Source organism: Arachis hypogaea, chromosome 16 (assembly GCF_003086295.3).
Source record: "Arachis hypogaea cultivar Tifrunner chromosome 16, arahy.Tifrunner.gnm2.J5K5, whole genome shotgun sequence".
In the NCBI taxonomy this organism is placed as follows: domain Eukaryota; kingdom Viridiplantae; phylum Streptophyta; class Magnoliopsida; order Fabales; family Fabaceae; genus Arachis; species Arachis hypogaea.
In genome coordinates, this window is record NC_092051.1 from 146,105,360 (window position 1) to 146,123,349 (window position 17,990).

General features: G+C 34.7%; 3 protein-coding genes across 3 annotated transcripts; 1 reads left to right on the top strand and 2 right to left on the bottom strand.

Annotated features, from left to right (window-relative positions):
• Window positions 1-423: 423 nt before the first annotated feature.
• LOC112697599 (L-type lectin-domain containing receptor kinase IX.1-like) lies at window positions 424-2,650 on the top strand. The gene has a single exon (XM_072221479.1). It carries the CDS (start codon window positions 516-518, stop codon window positions 2,058-2,060), a length of 1,545 nt encoding a protein of 514 aa, XP_072077580.1. The 5' UTR covers window positions 424-515; the 3' UTR covers window positions 2,061-2,650.
• Window positions 2,651-2,652: 2 nt separating this feature from the next.
• Window positions 2,653-7,235, bottom strand: LOC112697598 (probable folate-biopterin transporter 2). The gene is made up of 5 exons (XM_025750826.3): window positions 5,975-7,235; window positions 4,326-4,585; window positions 4,127-4,222; window positions 3,852-4,022; window positions 2,653-3,473 (listed from the first exon to the last, which is right to left on the bottom strand). The coding sequence occupies exons 1-5, from the start codon at window positions 6,354-6,356 to the stop codon at window positions 2,871-2,873; spliced, it is 1,512 nt and encodes a 503-aa protein (XP_025606611.1). The 5' UTR covers window positions 6,357-7,235; the 3' UTR covers window positions 2,653-2,870.
• Window positions 7,236-7,496: 261 nt separating this feature from the next.
• On the bottom strand, window positions 7,497-12,356 carry LOC112697597 (ubiquitin C-terminal hydrolase 22). The gene is made up of 3 exons (XM_025750825.3): window positions 10,672-12,356; window positions 9,676-9,794; window positions 7,497-9,132 (listed from the first exon to the last, which is right to left on the bottom strand). Exons 1-3 carry the CDS (start codon window positions 11,460-11,462, stop codon window positions 8,357-8,359), a joined length of 1,686 nt encoding a protein of 561 aa, XP_025606610.1. The 5' UTR covers window positions 11,463-12,356; the 3' UTR covers window positions 7,497-8,356.
• Window positions 12,357-17,990: the final 5,634 nt, after the last annotated feature.

Below are 17,990 nucleotides of genomic sequence, written 5' to 3' on the forward strand. Positions count from 1 at the left end.
AAATAGCTAACCAAAGGTTATCGAACCTTAAACACTGAAACTTTAATCTTTTCTCTATTACATACTCCATATTTTGTTGACCTGTGTTTATCTAAAGGAGAAAAAAAGGACACATCAATGATTAATAATATAATTCGGAGCAGCGGATGAGTTGTCTCCACGTGACCTCAAGGTCACGGGTTCAAGCCGTGGAAACAGCCACTGATATAATTATCAGGTTAGGCTGCGTACATTACAACCTTGGTTGCGGCCCTTTCCCGGACCCTGCGTTAAACGCGGGACGCTTGTGCACCGGGTTGCCCTTTTATCATTGACTATCTTAAAGTCTTTCCCATGAAAACATTTTTGTCTCAACCTTGTTGGCATCTAGTTTTGGCTTATTAGCATATTAATCTTCCACTTGGATGCTTTGTATCTGCTTTTCTATTTTTTGCATTTCCTTACCCAAAAGCTTATAAATCATCCATTGATTATGGATATTACAGATCAACCCTGTTTCCAAATTATGATCAAACATGTTAGCTACTTTAGTCTGTTTCCACTTACATAACTGCACAATGTTTTCTTCTCTGCTTCTGCTTCTTCTTACCCTTTTCCCTTCAAATGTTGACCCATTACATTTCAATATAATAAATTTCAGTTCTGTTGAGAATGCAAGCAAAGATATGGCATATGAAGGTGATGCCAAAGTTGCCAACAACGGGTTCATAGAGCTCACCAGTTATGACTTCTATCGAACTGGAAGAGCCATTTATGGCCAGCCTTTCCACCTTTGGGATTCATCCACCAAGGTTCTCACAGACTTCACAACCTCTTTTACATTCACTATTCACGGATCAGAATCCAATGGTAGTGTACTTGCTGATGGCTTTGCTTTCCACATGGCTCCTTTGAGTTTCACAACTCCACCCAACTCAGCCGGTGGCAATTTTGGACTATTCAACATTTCCACACAGTTTGGCATACCCCAAAATCAAATGTTTATGGTGGAATTTGACACATACCAAAATAAAGATTATGATCCTCTAGATCTAGTGCAACATGTTGGGATCAACAAAAATTCCCTCAAATCCATCAATTATACTAAGTTTGATATTGAAGGAAACAATGGGAAACAAGGTCATGCTTTAATTACCTATAATTCTTCTACCAAAAACCTTCTTGTGTCTTGGTCTTTCGATGGAGCTAGCACCCATACTCTGTCTTGTGAGATTGACCTCTCTGAAATCCTACCAGAGTATGTGACAGTAGGATTCTCAGCTGCAACTGGCCGCCGCTCGAACACACAACACAACATTCATTCTTGGGAATTCAACTCGACTTTGGATTCCACCGATTCTGAGGTAAAGAGAAAGAAGAGGCAAAAAAGGATCATAGAAATTGCAATGACTTGCTCAATAATTGTCTTGGTGCTTATGGTATGTGTTTGTCTTATCAAGAAAAGAATTGCCAAGCTTCTACATGATGATGGCAACCGCAGATACAAAGTAGTTGCCAATGACTTGGACGAAGCATCACTACCTAGAAGATTCGAGTACAAGGAATTAGCTCAAGCTACCAATGAGTTCTCAAATGATAGAAAGCTTGGAAGTGGAGGATCAAGTCAAGTTTACAAAGGTTTTCTAAGTCACTCAGGACGTGCGGTCGCAGTTAAGAGGATTTTCGCTGATATTCAAGGAGGCGAGAAAATATTCATCAATGAAGTGAAGATAATAAGCCGTCTTATACACAGAAACTTGGTGCAATTCATAGGGTGGTGCCACAACAAACAAGAGTTCTTCCTAATTTTTGAGTACATGCCTAATGGAAGCCTAGACACTCATCTCTTTGGAAATAGAAGAGCTTTGCCTTGGGATGCAAGGTATAAGATAGCTTTAGGTGTGGCCACGGCACTTCATTATCTTCATGAAGATGCAGAACAATGTGTTCTTCATAGAGATATTAAGTCTGCTAACATTCTATTGGACACAGATTTTAGCACCAAGCTTTGTGATTTTGGTATGGCAAAATTGGTAGACCCAAGATTGAAGACTCAAAGGACAGGAGTTGTAGGGACATAGGGGTACTTGGCACCAGAATATCTCAATGGAGGAAGGGCTAGCAAAGAATCAGACATATATAGTTTTGGGATTGTAGCTTTGGAAATTGCATGTGGACGGAAGACTTACCAAGATGGAGAATATCATATTCCTCTAGTGAAGTGGGTATGGCAACTCTATGTGGAAGGGAATATTCTGAATGTTGCTGATGAAGGATTGAACAAGAATTTTGATGAACTTCAAATGACATGCTTGCTTATAGTAGGACTATGGTGTACCAACCCGAATGCCAAGGAAAGGCTGAAAGCAGCACAAGTGATCAAGGTTCTTCAGCTTGAATCGCCGCTACCGGCTCTTCCACATGATATGCATGATCATCCTCTTCAACCAACCATGGAGAATTTTAGAAATTCTTCTCAATCATCACCCATCACAAATAGCCTTGTCAATGATGGACGTTAGTTTTATGTAAAAGAAATTTAATTAATCAATTTGGTAAAGCAAGTTTTATAGGTTGGCGGGAGCTATGTTTTATAGCAAGTCCCTTTGATTTAAAGATGAAATTTTCAAGTGGCTATACAATATTGTCTATTTTCTAAGCAGAAATAAAATATTTCACTTGAAAATTAAATTGCTTTTGTTAATTTGGTTATAAATCTGTAGCACAAGTTATATGACAGAAAAATATTTAAAAATAATTAAACTCCAACAATAGAGACATTTTAACCTTTTGTCAATCTCATGCCACAATTTCAAGCATCAATAGCTTGGTATTTTTATGTATCCTAATGCGAGAATCTAACTAACTAAGAGAAGGTAAGAGTGCTTGGTCTATTTACCTTCAACACTGCTTACTAGAGACACTAATTCAACATTCTTGGATTCCAAAGAGTGGTCAATAGCTACCTTGGAGTCTAAGCTTTCACGTGGAAGAATCAGAGCATTCGGATCAGCTCTAGTCACCAAAAACAGCAAGCAAAGAGGACTGAGTCTCAGAACATTCCGTATTAAAATAGCTAACCAAAGGTTTTCGAACCGTGTTCTCGTGATATTCAATACATGGAGCACAAATCCTCCAGCCCATGATGATGATAGAACTCCAACATTATCAATAGACATAAGCAAGGCAAAGAAGGTGCCTTCAATACCTGAGGGACAAAGCTTTGAGCTAAGCACAAGCATAGGCATCCATTTGAGCCTACTTGTCATTTGAGCTATGCTTTCGACTATCACAACAAAGAAATAGTCAGGTATACCAAAGTTGAGGTTCCATCTCAGGACCAGAACCAGATCAAGCATACCCGATAGACCATACAGCAACTGAGTCCAGAAGAGAACGTCTCGGAATGCATAATCCTTTAGAGCATATTGGTAAAGTATTGCACCCAAAAGGGATCCCACTGAACTGATGGAGAATATAAAACCAACACTTTCCTGCATAGGAAATGAAAGAAAAAGATTAGTGGCATGCTATACACTAGATATGTTAATTAAACTAGGTAGAATGAAGCTATAAATGAGCACAAGGATCTAATCTCCCAATTATCCTATTAAGTTAATACTAGTGATGGAGACAATTCTCACTTAATACTAGTGATGTTTGTGGAAATTCTTCCTATCATAAATTGATTTATCCTCCTAAGCTGTCATCCTTAACTTTCTCTTAATTACTAAATAGAAAAAGATTTGATTACTTTGTAAGATTCCAAGACATATATTATATCTACTTTGTTCTTTATTTACTAATTATGATGATTTTTAAAATGATATTGCATCACTTTTTGCATATAGGAAGAGTAGTCATGACAATACCTCAGAGAAAGCTGGTCCACCCTTTGAATCTGTATACCAATAGAACATTCCTTCAAGGATATTCAAACTCAATGCAAGGGATAAATACATGTATAAGCAAGGCCTCCAAACACTTTCGCTCTTCAAAGTAGTCCACATTGCCTTGCCAGCATCAATAAACTTTTGGTTCACCTATACACAACATGGGAAATCAGATTATCCATGTTATCCATGGAACAACATAAAGACTCAAAATTACTTTTGCAATGAAGTTTAGACATAGAGATATGTTATACCTGTCTGTAGGAAAAGTCGTGCATATGGGGTTCGTCAAGTAGAAAACCAAGCAAGATTAGAAGTCCAGATGGGATAGTCATCAAACCAAACACTCCCTATGAAGAAAGATCATGATACAATACAAGTGATGAAGTGCACAAAAGACAAGAAAAAACTGTGGATTTGATTTTTAAAAAATGAAAGGTTGAAAGAGCTAACCATAGGGCCTATAAGGTGAACAAAGATACCACTAATGGAGAATCCTAATAGTGCTCCAACAGAAGAACTGAAGGCACATAAACTCTGCATATCAGCAGCAAGTAAAGGATGAGCGATACTGTTCTGTGCCACACAGGCATCAATCGTCACATCTGCTATTGCCGCCCCAGCACTTCCAGCTGTTAATGACAAAAGTGCCAACACAAGATGCAGGTTTTCATGCAAGGACAACAAAAGCATTGCAATTACTCCTAAGAAACCTGCAATCAGAGAGGAGCAGAAAATCACATTGTTATGTATTGTAATGAACCAAATTCTCAGTCTCTTCACCAATCCTTGCAAGAAGCATTTATATCTGTAAAGCACCATGTTAATAGAATCACATGATGCAAATTTCATGGTTGTAAACCCTTCTAAAGTTGTCACAAGAGAAACCAACTTGTACTAAGGCTAGTGGTAAAATTCCAACTTAGAGGCAGCATCATACCACTCCTAAGGATATAATATGTCAACAATTCATTTCACCAGAGAAAGGTAAATACTTCAAATGATATCATTGCAACTCACAGGACTAGAATGTTGTGATTCATTTTCTGTAGTTAAATAGAGTATGAAAATGTAATGAACATGTATCTAAACTGCTTAGTTAAGTATAGTTAGGATAACCAAGATCAATTCAGTCAGTTACAAAATACATATTACTTTGGGTTGGTTCAATTAGGTAGGTGGTTATGATTAATTAGATGATTGGAAACATTTCTTGTAGTAGGCGGGTTACATTGTGGTAGAATGGTAATTTAGTTAGCATTTTCTCCCAAACCTTTCTTTAGTAATACCAAATGGTCCTTAATGGGTTCCTATAATAAGAAGTTTATCCACTGATACTAATACTATATATTATAAAGTTAAAACCAACTATGGGTTGGTTGAGTGGTAGGCAAGCTCATCCCCAATGATGGGACAAACCAACTCTGGGAGAGGCAACAAAAGTTCCTCAAGCCAAACTAGTTGGATTCCTGGTGATCGAGTTCGGAACTCGGAAGCACACTGAGCCACTGCCCAATATTTCAGTGTCCCCAATTAAGACTTATGAGACACTATCTGATTAACTTTCCAGAAATAAGATATGCCATCCCCAATAGCACTATAGTACTGTGAAGAAATGAAGATCACAATCCACTTCCTTTCCTTGAAATCAAATTATTCAAAAGTATTGAGAAGTGCCACCACTAAATGGCTTTACTAAGATTCAATCTCCCGTAACATCTAAATCTAATTTATTGTTCTCCTCATCTATTACTACCGAGCTTCAACTATGTACACTCTGATTAAAAGTCACAACATACACACATTTAGTATTCAATCAAGTTCATTTAAAATGATCAAGATTCAGGAAAAACATAAAAACAACAAAAGAAGTAATTAAGTAAAGCTATACTAGAGTGAACAATCAATCTAAACTTCGGATTTAAAGCATTAATTCAGCTGAACACATAACTAATATTATGTATCTGAACTAAAGAAGATAAATATATATGTATACACACAACAACAACAACTAAGTTTTATCCTACTAGAAGGTCAGACAAAGTCATAATATCTAGTTATGAAAACATCACAAGAAAAGATCTTCACAATGTATTACATACCAGCAAAAATGAAATAAGGTCGCCTCCGGTAGCCGAAAATGGGGATAACATCAGTGAGAAGTCCCCAAAGAGGCTTAACAATCCAAGGAATGGATGTGATTCCAGCATAAACCTGTGCCTCAGATGGCTGCACCTTCTGAACATCTTTCATGTAATACTTTGTTCCAACACCAGCAAGAGAACCACCAAGTCCTTGGCTTATTCCATAAACAACAACCACACCAAACACAAAGCTCCAATGCATTTCCCTTGAAAGCATTCTAAACCAATTGATTGGAATGCACACCCAACCCCAAATAATACCCTCTGTTGGGTGAAATTGTTCATTTTCCTCTGTAGATTCAGCAAAGGGTTCTTCTTCCTTGGTTTCCTCCTCTTGCATTATCACGCACCCTTTGTGTTATAGACTCAACTACCAAACTTGAAACATGAAACTAAACAAAACCCTCAAATAAAAATTGAACTTTCTATATCAAGCTATCAATCTATCAATCTAGCAAGTGTTAGGTGAACTTTTGTTTCCCTTCCTCCTTCCTAGATTTCAGTTTTGAATCACTTTACACGTAAAACAAAGAAAAATGCGGAATTTTGAAAAGTAAACAATAGGCTGGACCAAGAGGTAGTTGAAAAAGAAAAGTAAAGAAAGGAAACAAAACTTGAACTAAATGAAGCAACTTGTGTGAATTGAAAGGAAAATGCCAAAAAGGGTACCATTGGCTACTATTCCTGTGAAATATTGAAGCAACTAAAAGGACAATGATAATAAGATTCAAGACAAGTTGTAACTAGTAACCTTCTAAGATAACAAAAAGGTCTTTTTTTTATTCCCATGTTTGAAGAATCAGATAAATTATAGTAAATCTCATAATGCTCATATTAAGAATTTTTCTTCTTCCTTCCCTTCGTTCCATCATTTTCATTGTCAAAATGTGTCATATCTTAATTCTTCCGACTGTTGATTTTGTTTAAATTTTTATTTAAGGTGAAAATTGTGCAAGGGAAAAGTGGAATACATATATGATATAATGATGTAAATAAGCAATTAAAAGTATTATAATGCATACTAAAAATTTATGTATTTGTATATTAATATATGTGTTGTAATTGATTTGTTGTGTGCACCTAAAATAATTAATATGTGATAGATGTTTTCGGTTTTTCTTTTTCCTTCCAAGAAGGTAGGAAAAACAAGAATCTACGTTTTTCTTTTAGTTCTTATATACATGGATTTGAGCATATTTCAATTCTTCTTTTTTATCTCACTCAATAATAAAAATGAAACAACGCTTTCGGTCTTAAAATTTATATCCAAAATTATTAACAAGATTAAAATATTTATTATTTTAACTCATTTTTTATGAATTATCATTTGATGTATTAACAATAATATAACAAGAAATTGTCAAGCATATTATTCAATTTCTTGTTTGCCATGGCGGCTAGCAATTGACTTGTCAAGTCAGGATTATACATCCTCAGACACATAAATGTTACACCTTTCAATTTTCACGAGACAATTCAATAATACAAATTTTAACATGATTTTATATTAGGAAAAATAACAATTAGGAATTATTCCTAAATGGTATTTGACAAGGGGATGCAAATAGAAAACAAGGACTTGAAACTCAAATGTTACATACAAGAAAATAATCATATGAAACTATAAACTCAATGGCAGAAACCAGTTTAAGAGATAATAACTTGGCAGAGCACAATCACTAACCACCAAGGCTTCAGATTGGAGCAAATAATACTCCTCACATCACCTTTTAAAAAGAACAATACCTTCACTTCAACAATAGCCCTGTATCATTTGCACTAAGAGATGCTACCTTTTTGAATAATCTGCGCTCTCACATCAAAAGGGAATGCAAATAATGGCAATGTGTTCAAGCACAAGGCACATCACTGTTGCAATTCATTAATGTTGTTAATTAGCAATATAAACTCTCTCTCTCTCTCTCCCCCCCCCCTCTCTCTCCTCCCTCTCTCTCTCTCTCAATCTTTGTCTCCCAGTTGGGGTATGTTTGGTTAATGCACATGACTAAACTGCAATCAAAGAATTTGAGTAAGCAAAACATGAATAGCTGTTAAAAAATTTAAAGGGGGTTGAGTTTCTGCTGTTCTGTCTCCTTAATCCTAGTTTCAAAACGCTGAATGGGATTTCCGCAGGACGCAGCTATTTGATTTCCTTCCCATGGATACTTTTCATCATCTGAAACTTTTAACATGCTCAATGGAATTTGTGAATCCATCTTGCTGAAGACAATGAGTTCTTTCAATGAGCAAGTGAGCATAAAGCTGTCTTCAGTGTACAGAAGATGCACATTATAATCTATCAACTGATGCCATGAAAGATGAAACTCCCTTAATGTCTCTCTAGCAACACCCCACAATAGGAAGAAAGAGATCTCTTTCAGGGGACTTTGGGACATGACTAAGATCTTCGCCGGCTTTACTGTACAGTGTTTTCTGCACGTAAAAAATCATATAACACTGCGAGGCTCTGACTGTCGCTTCATCGACCTCGGTAATCCAAGCATCATCACATCGGTACCACCGCCTCCTTAACCGCACGAAGGAAACATAATGACCGGACTCAAGCGTCCCAGAATGTGTCACAACTGCAAAGATCTCATACTTGGAAAACATATCTGATTCATTGCCTCCAAAAGTGAAAATTCTGTTTCCGTGTCTGGCTCTGAGGATTGAGGAGGACAAGTATGGGGTCATGTCCAATGAAAAAGGAAAATGTAGGTACTGATCTATTTTTCTTGACGACCTTTTAACAAAGGAGTGCTCGAAACGTTTCACGTGCAGACTAAGTACCAATGGAAGCTTGCCAATAGACATTTGCTTCAACGAATCCTGCCTTTCCTTACAATTCTGGCAGTAGAGTTTCTGGTCGGACCCCAACTTCTCGAGTCGAGTGAACAAATCTAAACAACCAAAAAGCGTAGACATACTGCCTTCCTCATTCTGTTTGATCGGCTTTTTACCCTTTTCAGCTAAAGAGAAATTAGTGTCCAAATCAAGGGAAATATCCATACAAGGGTCAAAGGTTGTTGAGGTGAATCCACAGGCCATACAGGTCACATCTGATCTCAATAGCCCCGAAAATACCCTATGAGCAATACATTCGCAGTCTCCATGACCTGTGAGAAACAATAATCATACATAGTGATATTTGGCGAAAAATAACAACTGACAGAGATATCAGACAAGATTGCATTTTGTTATTATTTCTCTGCACTTCCTATATGAAAACCTTTAGATATATCCACACTGTATACCAGGAAAGTTTCACTCTGGTTCTTTATCTTGTAAGCATAATTCATTTTAATCCTTGACATTTTAAAATTAGCATTTTCGGTACTTGAGATTGCACTCTCTCAATTATTTTAGTTCCAATATACAGATCCACTGATGTGTTACATGTGCTAGCATTGCCATGTGACATGCACATGCCCAATCGTCAGGGCACATGATATCTTGGTTGATTCATAATAAAGGGACTAAAATGACCATCAGAGTGCAATCTCAAGGGCCAACATACTCATTTTCAAAAATCAATGACAAATAAATCATGCTCTTCAGACAAAAATACATCAGTATGTACATAACTGCAGTTATTAACACATAAGTTCACATTATGCCGAACTGCATTCTTTGTTTCCATAAACATGCAGTAAAAGTACCTCTGCTTCCGTTCTTTGTTTTCCCCCCAGTCTCATGGAGTGCGTCTAACAATGAAATGAAAAACTCATGAGCATCTTGCTGTTCATAACTTGCTAAATTTGCTGAATGCTGCCACCAGCTTGAAACAAAAACAAAAAGTTTCACCATTCGAAGGAAAACAATAATATGAGCACCAAAGTTATCATAAAATTTTTGAATTTGAATATAAGTTGCTCCCACAAACTTTACAAAAGGATTCACATAAACACATCATTAACTTCGAACTTATTACTATGAAAAGCATCAAGTTTAGAGCTGACAGCATTCGTCAGAGGTGATCAAAAAAAGACTCGCTTTTGTCAAAGATGCCTTCACTATCGAACTTGCTACTTTTATCACTTCATGTCTTAATCAAACAAATTCATCTCAAATCATAATCTTCAAACTTAAGTCATTCACAAGTGAAGAAATATTATGATACTTGAAAGGTATAAACTGCTTGACAAATTCACCGCAAATTTCATCTTGATTTTGTTTCTTTTAACAGCGGTGCCTATGTGAGTTTAGGGTAATTTTTCAACCAGAGTGCATTGTTTTGGGTACCATGGGTTTGTTTAGTGGATTTTGGGAGCCAAAATGATTAATGTTGCAAACTTCATATGTTAAATTGATAGCTTACTCTAAAAACTAAAAGCACCAAATGAAAGCACACTTTGCCTTCAAAAATGTCACTCAACAATTATCTTCACTAGAAATTAAAAGTCACACTTTGCCTAGTGTAATTTAAGAATGAAAGCAAAAGATGTTAGCTTTTCTAATCAAAAAAGTTTTTTATAACGACAATTGATGTGCATTTTTATTTGAGAGTAAAAACTAAATTGCAAATAAAGATATATTTAGATATCAATATTGTGATTGTGACCAAACCACAGTTCTTTTTGCCTCAACCACTTATAAAGACGACACAAGGTTAAAGAGGAAAAGAACATATGTGACATGTATAACAACTTTCAGACCTGTATAGAAACTGAGCAGGGCTATACGGATTTCGATCTCCCGAAAACACAGCTGAAAAGATATCATTGACATCACAAATCAAACAAATCCGATCTGCCATTGCTGTTCTTCTCGAACAAGTCTCGGAATGGTGTCCACCACTCAAGAAATAGTCCCTAAAAGGAGGAGCATGTAGCAAAGCCTGCAGCACAGAATTCATGAAGCATGTGCTACCCAAATTGTTCAAACCCCTCAAACCCATTGGATAACATGATTTTTCCCTCAGATCCCTCAATTTTGTTCTTTGCAAATCCAATCCAAAAACAACCCCAGGAAGCATTCTCCTCCTCTTGATCAATCTCTGGCCAATGCTCTCATCCTCAGTAACAACAAAACCTTTTGGAAATGAGTGCTTTGACATAACAACTTGATCAAAATCAGGGTCATAAATCTGATCACTACACACCCCACAATAAAGTTCAGCCCTTTCAATGTCCACAAACAAATCATGACCAGAATTAGATTGAGGGTGCAAACGGGTGTGATCCAAACAAGTGAATGAAGAACAAATCAAGCATAAATAGAACCTTCCCTCAGAGGCATTTTTACAGTAACCATAGCTGCATCTTGGTACTTTTGTGTTTGGTTTCTTCACAGTGGTTTTCCCAATTGGGGTTGTTACAAGGAGCTTCTGAATGGCTTTGTAGCCATTGAAGCCATGCTTGAACTTGTAATCAGCAAGGTGCTGACAAGGTTGTGGGTTTGTGTATGAAGAAGAAGCAGAAGAAGAAGGAGGGTTTCCTTGGAACATAACGTTTATGGATTTGAAAAGGTTAAAATGAATTGACTATAACAGAAAAAGACAAGAATTAAGGTGGTTGTTGTTGCAGAAACTGAAGTGTTTGTTATGGTGCCTCTGAATGATGTGATCGGAAAAGAATGAATGAAGATGATGGAAAAAAATCTGACCAAAAAAAATGGAAAAAAAATGAACTTTAATGTTGATTAATACTTGTAGTTAAAGTGTTCATGTAAGGGAAGATGATAAATGATAAATTATGATGTTACAAAATAAGAACAAAACATGCTTCTATCTATCAAAAGATTGCTTTGCTTTATCTGAAAAAAATAATCACAACTCAAGTCTGAAAGGGAAGACCCAAATGAAATTGCTTCTATGCTTTTGCTTTTTCATATTAAAGAAAAACAAATAAAAAAGAAAAGGAAAAAGAAAAGAATTAAAAGAAAAATGAAAAAGAGAAACCGACTCAGTAATCCATTCATATAATAATGATCATATTGAGTTAAATTGGTACTTTAGCAATTATATTTTCATCCAATTAAATAATTGTGTTTATAAAATTTTTAATAAAGAAACAATTGAATTAATATTGTTATTGAATTAATAATAATATATCTAAATTAAATCCAATTCAATTGATTAATATATACAAGAAAAGAATTAGTATTCCTTAGTTATTGAATAGAGTGTGGTGGTAGTGTTGCCAACCATTAAGTAACATATACCATAATTGGGACTATGTAAAAAGTAATGATCTAAATTAGAATAAGAAGGAAATGGAAGAATTCTAGACAAATCTGAGGGGTCGGCGATGAAGCTTGAAGCTTATGATGATAGATAGTTGCGTATCAATGCTTCTTTTTTAGGGTAAGACTTTCTTGGTCTTCTTATGATTTGTGGGTCTTGTGGTTGTTTTATGTTTTTGTTCTAGTAGTTTCTTTAGTGGGCTATTTCTTGGTGTTTGGGTTATGCTATTCAGGGGCTCTAGTAATACTGTACTGTCCAATGAATAATTGAATATGCTCTTTAGTTGTCAAAAACAAAAAAAAATAAAATTTCTCTTGATGTTTTTTTTTATTAATTAAAAATGAAGCCTAGTACAAATTCACAGCTACACTCAGATTCGACCGCACCAAAATGTTTGGATCATTATAATAAAATATATTTTTGAAATTTTTTAATAATTATTAAACAGTCTTTATTTAATTTTAATTATAAATTAATTTTTTATATATTATTTAATTATAAAATTTATTTTTATTTTATAAATTATTATTTTATTATTAATTTATCATGTTTATTAATAATCAAAAATAAAAATAATAATAAATTAAATCTTCCATTAATTATAATAATATTTTAACAATCCTAATCCATTAAAATTTTATTCTTAATCCATTGTATCCGTATAGATTTGTGAAATCGTGTTTGTTAGAAAATTAACTAATTAGATACACAAAACAATCGATTGAATGTCTGGTTTTTTCAAAATTCAATCGATTTGAATTGATACACAATTGATTGAATTTTGCAAGGCATGTGGTTTTTTTCTTATTCAATCAATTGAAGTCATTAAAGCAATATGATTTTTCACAATTCAATCAATTGGTTGTGTTCCCAATCAAAACATGGCTCGGTGCATAAGACGTCTTGGATTTGGTGAATGATTCGGATTCAATCTTTGGCTTTTTAATTTCTCCTGCGGGTAGGGGTGTTCATGGTTCAGTTCTTTTATAAACTGAACTGAAACTGCACTAAACTATTTAAAATGGTTTAGAAACTGAACCAATTAACCAAACTGCTTTATCACATAAGAAACTAGTTTTAAACCAGTTTACAATACAGTGCACCAGTTTAAACCAATTCATAAAAATAAAATCAGTTTTAATTGAAAAAATTAGTTTAAACTGATTTATAGGCTAAAACTAGTTTTAACTTTTAACATATATAAAATTAGTTTTTATATTTTTCTCTCTCCCACTCTCTCTCTCCTTCTCTCACACTCTCTCTCTCCCTCCCCCTCCTTTTTCTCTCTCCTTCTCTCTCCTCCTCCTCTCTCTATCTCCCTTCTTTCCGTCTCTCTCCTTCCCTTCTTCCTCTTTCTCTCTTTTCTTCTCTCCCTCTCTCCCCCTCCTTTCTCTCTCTCTCCCTCATCTCTCTCTTTTCCTTCTCTCTCTCTCTCTCTCTCTCTCTCTCTCTCTCTCTCTCTCTCTCTCTCTCCTTCTCTATCCATTTCTCTCATTCTCTCTCTCTCCCTTATCCCTCTTCCTCTCCCTCTCCCTCTCTCTGCTTTCCTCTCCCCTCCTCTCTCTCTTTCTCTCCCTCTCTCATTCTCTCTCTATTTTGCTCCCTCTCTCTCAACATATATAAAATTAGATTTTATATTCTCTCTCTTCTCCCTCTCTCTCTCTCCCTCCTCTCCCTCCTTCCCCTCTTCCGTTCTTTCTCTTCTTTCCTCCCTCTCTCTCCCCTTTTCTCTCTTTCTCCCCCTCCTTTCTCTTTATCTTCCTCTTTCTCTCCCCCTTTTCCTTTTTTCTCTCTCCCCCTCCCCCTCTCCCTTTTTTTCTCTCTCTCCTTATCTCCCTCTCTCTCTCTCCCCCTCCTCTCTCTCTCCCCTACCCCTCTTTCTCCCATCCCCTTTCTTTCTCTCTCCTTTTTCTTCCTCTCTATCGAAAAAGAGAGAGAGAAAGGAGAGATGAGGGGAGAAAGAGGAGAGAGAGAGAGAGAGAGAGAGAGGGGGAAGGGAAAAGATAGAGTGAAGGGAGAGAGAGAAAAAGAGTATGTAAAAACTAGTTTTGGAGTTTAAATAAAATCAGTTTTAATTTGGTTTAAAACTAAACTGAACCATAAGAAGTGATTTTTAATAAACTGGTTTTTATAAAAACTATGGTTTCAGTTCAGTTTTTTATTTTAAAAAACTGGTATATTTAAAACAGTTTCAATTCAGTTCAGTGAAACCAGTTTTTTTGCACACCCCTACCTACGAGAATGAAAGGTAATTTTTTCTATGTCCCCATAACAGTCTTACCCTAATAAAAAAAAATAGGTAAATGAACACTTATTATCTTGTTAAGAATATACCAATAAAAAATATTATGATGTATGAATTTTACTACATATGCTTATACCTTTGATATGTTTTTCTTTCTCGTTGGAACTCTTACAGTTGGGGATACTGGTTTGTCCATATTGATTTCGATGTTGAACGCATCGTCGGGAGTGAAAGACCTCTTGTCCAACTCAATAAGATCATCTTTATCATCCGATATAGCAGTGTGGATATCAATATCCGAACCTTTAGCCTTCAATCTGTTTAGAAATGAACGTGTCTTTTGTGAAGAAAGTTTGGTTGGAATCTCAAAATCATTGTTCAGAATCAGTTGTCATCATTGTCTCAATGCGGCTTACAAATTTAAGTATTTTATCAATTTTTTTTGTCTCGAGCCATGTTTGCAATTCTCATTGACGGCAAAAATTTTAAGTAAAATAACTCTATAAATGTAAAAATACAAAAAGATAATACTCTTAATTTTGTCATAAAAATACAAAAAGAGTGCCGGTTGTTTTAAGGAGATTGTCAATGGAAAAAGACAAAAATTTCTCTAATCACAACTAATAGCGAGAAAAAGATAGAAATTAAACATGAAGAGCATAAAAACAACCCCATTGATGTTGTATAACATGAATGGGACAAGAAGAATCTCTAAGAATGTTGATTATATGTTGGTTATTTTCATGGGATTGATATACATAACAAATCGATTGAATTGTGAAAACTCATATTGCTTTGATGACTTCAATCGATTAGGTAACACGACCAATCGATTAAATTTTGGGAAAACCAAAAATTCAATCGATTGTTTTGTGCATCTAATCAATTGATTTTCTAACAAACACGATTTCATAAACCTATACGGATATAACGGATCAAGGATAAAATTCTAATTGATTAGAATTGCCAAAATATTTTAATAGAAGATCTAATTCGTTATTATTTTTGTTTTTTATTATTAATAAACATGATAGATGAATAATAAAATAATAATTTATAAAATAAAAAAATAGATTTTATAATTAAATAATATATAAAAAATTAATTTATAATTAAAATTAAATAAAAATTATTTAACAGTTATTAAAATGCTTAAAAAACATGTTTTGTTATGAGACCATTTAATAGTCTAAATGTTCTGAAACTATCGAATTCGGTGCCGTCTTTTTGTTGGGCCAACCGTGGGGAGCTCTCGACAACCGGAGAGATTTCGGGGAGTAATCAAGTGAGAGAACATAAGACGAGAAGACACCACATCCAACTCAAAATCTTAAGGTGTCAAGTTAATGGGTCTCTCATCTTATAAACTCCTCACTCTTCCTTGCTTTCTTTGATGTGGGACTAACTTCAACACTCCTCACACTTGCAACACTAACAATCTCCCCCTCAAGTGTGAGCCTCCACATCAAGCATCAACTCCCCTCTAGCTCCTCCACCACCACGAGTATTTGTCCATCACACCGCCGCAAAACACCGTGGGACACGCCGCTCGGACCACCTTTGCCGAGAAGATTTTCGATGCTTCACCTTGAATACTCCTTAAACCAGACCGATTAAACCATCGGCTTTGATACCACTTTGTTGGGCCAACCGTGGGGAGCTCTCGACAACCGGGAAGATTTCGGAGAGGAATCAAGTGAGAGAACATAAGATGAGAAGACACCACATCCAACTCAAAACCTTAAAGTGTATAGTTAATGAGTCTCTCATCTTATAAACTCCTCACTCTTCCTTGCTTTCTTTGATGTGGGACTAACTTCAACACTCCTTACACTTGCAACACTAACACTTTTGCCTCCTATGATGCACGGATACTCATATTACAACTCCTAGTATATCATAATCATATAAAGGGTTAAGCACTATTAACTCACCTTACTACTTATTAACTAACATTTATTATATAAGTTTTATTAGTTGTTAACATGTTGTCGTTTTACAAGTAAATTTTTCTTTAAAAAAAATTATTGAACAATTTGTCATCGCGAGCGTATAGAAGTAAATAACAACGCACATGAATATGAACGAAAATATACACATATTTTCATACATTAGTGTAGCGTTTAAAGACCCTGACAGTATACACCTCATAGAAAAAATATATACATATATGAACATATAACATCTCGGATTCTGGCCATACAAAAAGTCACCTAACTGGTTTCAGGCTAGTTTAGCACTTTTAGACTTTTCTATTTTTCTGTATACCCCGTACATATTATAAAATTTCACAAAATCTCAAACAAATAGAGACAAACATAATACACACATAGAAGTATTATCAGAGAAGTTATGCAACAAACAAATATGATGCATGTCTATTCCTATACAAACCATGAGTTTATGTGTCGATTGATTGCTCGTAGCCCGACAATATTTTTAGAATTGGCATTACGTACTGCCATTCTCATAAAAAAATCATCCTTTCGACCTCAAGTGGAAAATACATATCACCATCTCCACTGAACCTTATCCTTCGAGTCTCAAGTGAACGTTATATCGCCGTCCCACTAAGTCTCATTCTTCGGTTCTCAAGCGGCCGCCGTTAGATATTACTGTCCCCACTGAGCTTAGCATACATTTTACCTTCCTCACAAGATTGTGTTTGAAATCAAATTCTTTAAATTTAATAATTCAATATTCTTCAATCTTTTTCTTAATATTTATTCCTTAAATCTTATTTTTTAATTCCTTAAACTTGAATTCTGATATCTTAAACTTTAAACTCTAAACCTTAATTTCTTAAACTTTAAACTTTTATTCTTTAATGGCCTCTTTTTTAAAACGTTTTCTTTAATTTTTAATTATTTAATCTTCCTACTTTAACCTTCAGTTCCATCTCATCAACATTATTAAGATAAATTTATTACAATGTCTGTCAAAGGCATTTAAGACTCAAATAAAATATTTTAAAAAGATATTAATTTCTCAAACTTATAAAACAGATAATTAATCTCAAATAAACACTTAACATAAATTTTAGTCATCAAACATCAAATTTATAAATTATATATCTAAAATATAATTCAGACAAATTAATTTAATTAAACTCTTGCCCTTTCTTAGATTCAAATTCGATTTTTTTCTTAAAATTTCTAACACCAATTAATTTTCAATTAAATCAATTAAAAAATAAAATAAAGTTTTCTCCATATATTACTTTAAAACTAAAACTATTAAGGAGAAAAAAAATAAACAATAATTTTACCTTAATTTAAAAAAAATAGTATAAAATTGAAGGAAAAATGAGAGGACACTTTAATCAATTTAAAATTTTAATAAAAAATTTTGTTATGAAATTAGTCGAGATTAAAGTTTGGGTAAAAAACTCTAATAAGCCAAGGCAAGAATCATCTAACGTAAATACGCCAAAGCGAAATTCGTTTCAGCAATAAGCCAAACACTATTTTAATGTAATTCGAACCAGGGTGGTTCGAACTACAATCCTTAATAAATCGAACCAGGTTGGTTCGAACTAGGGTGAG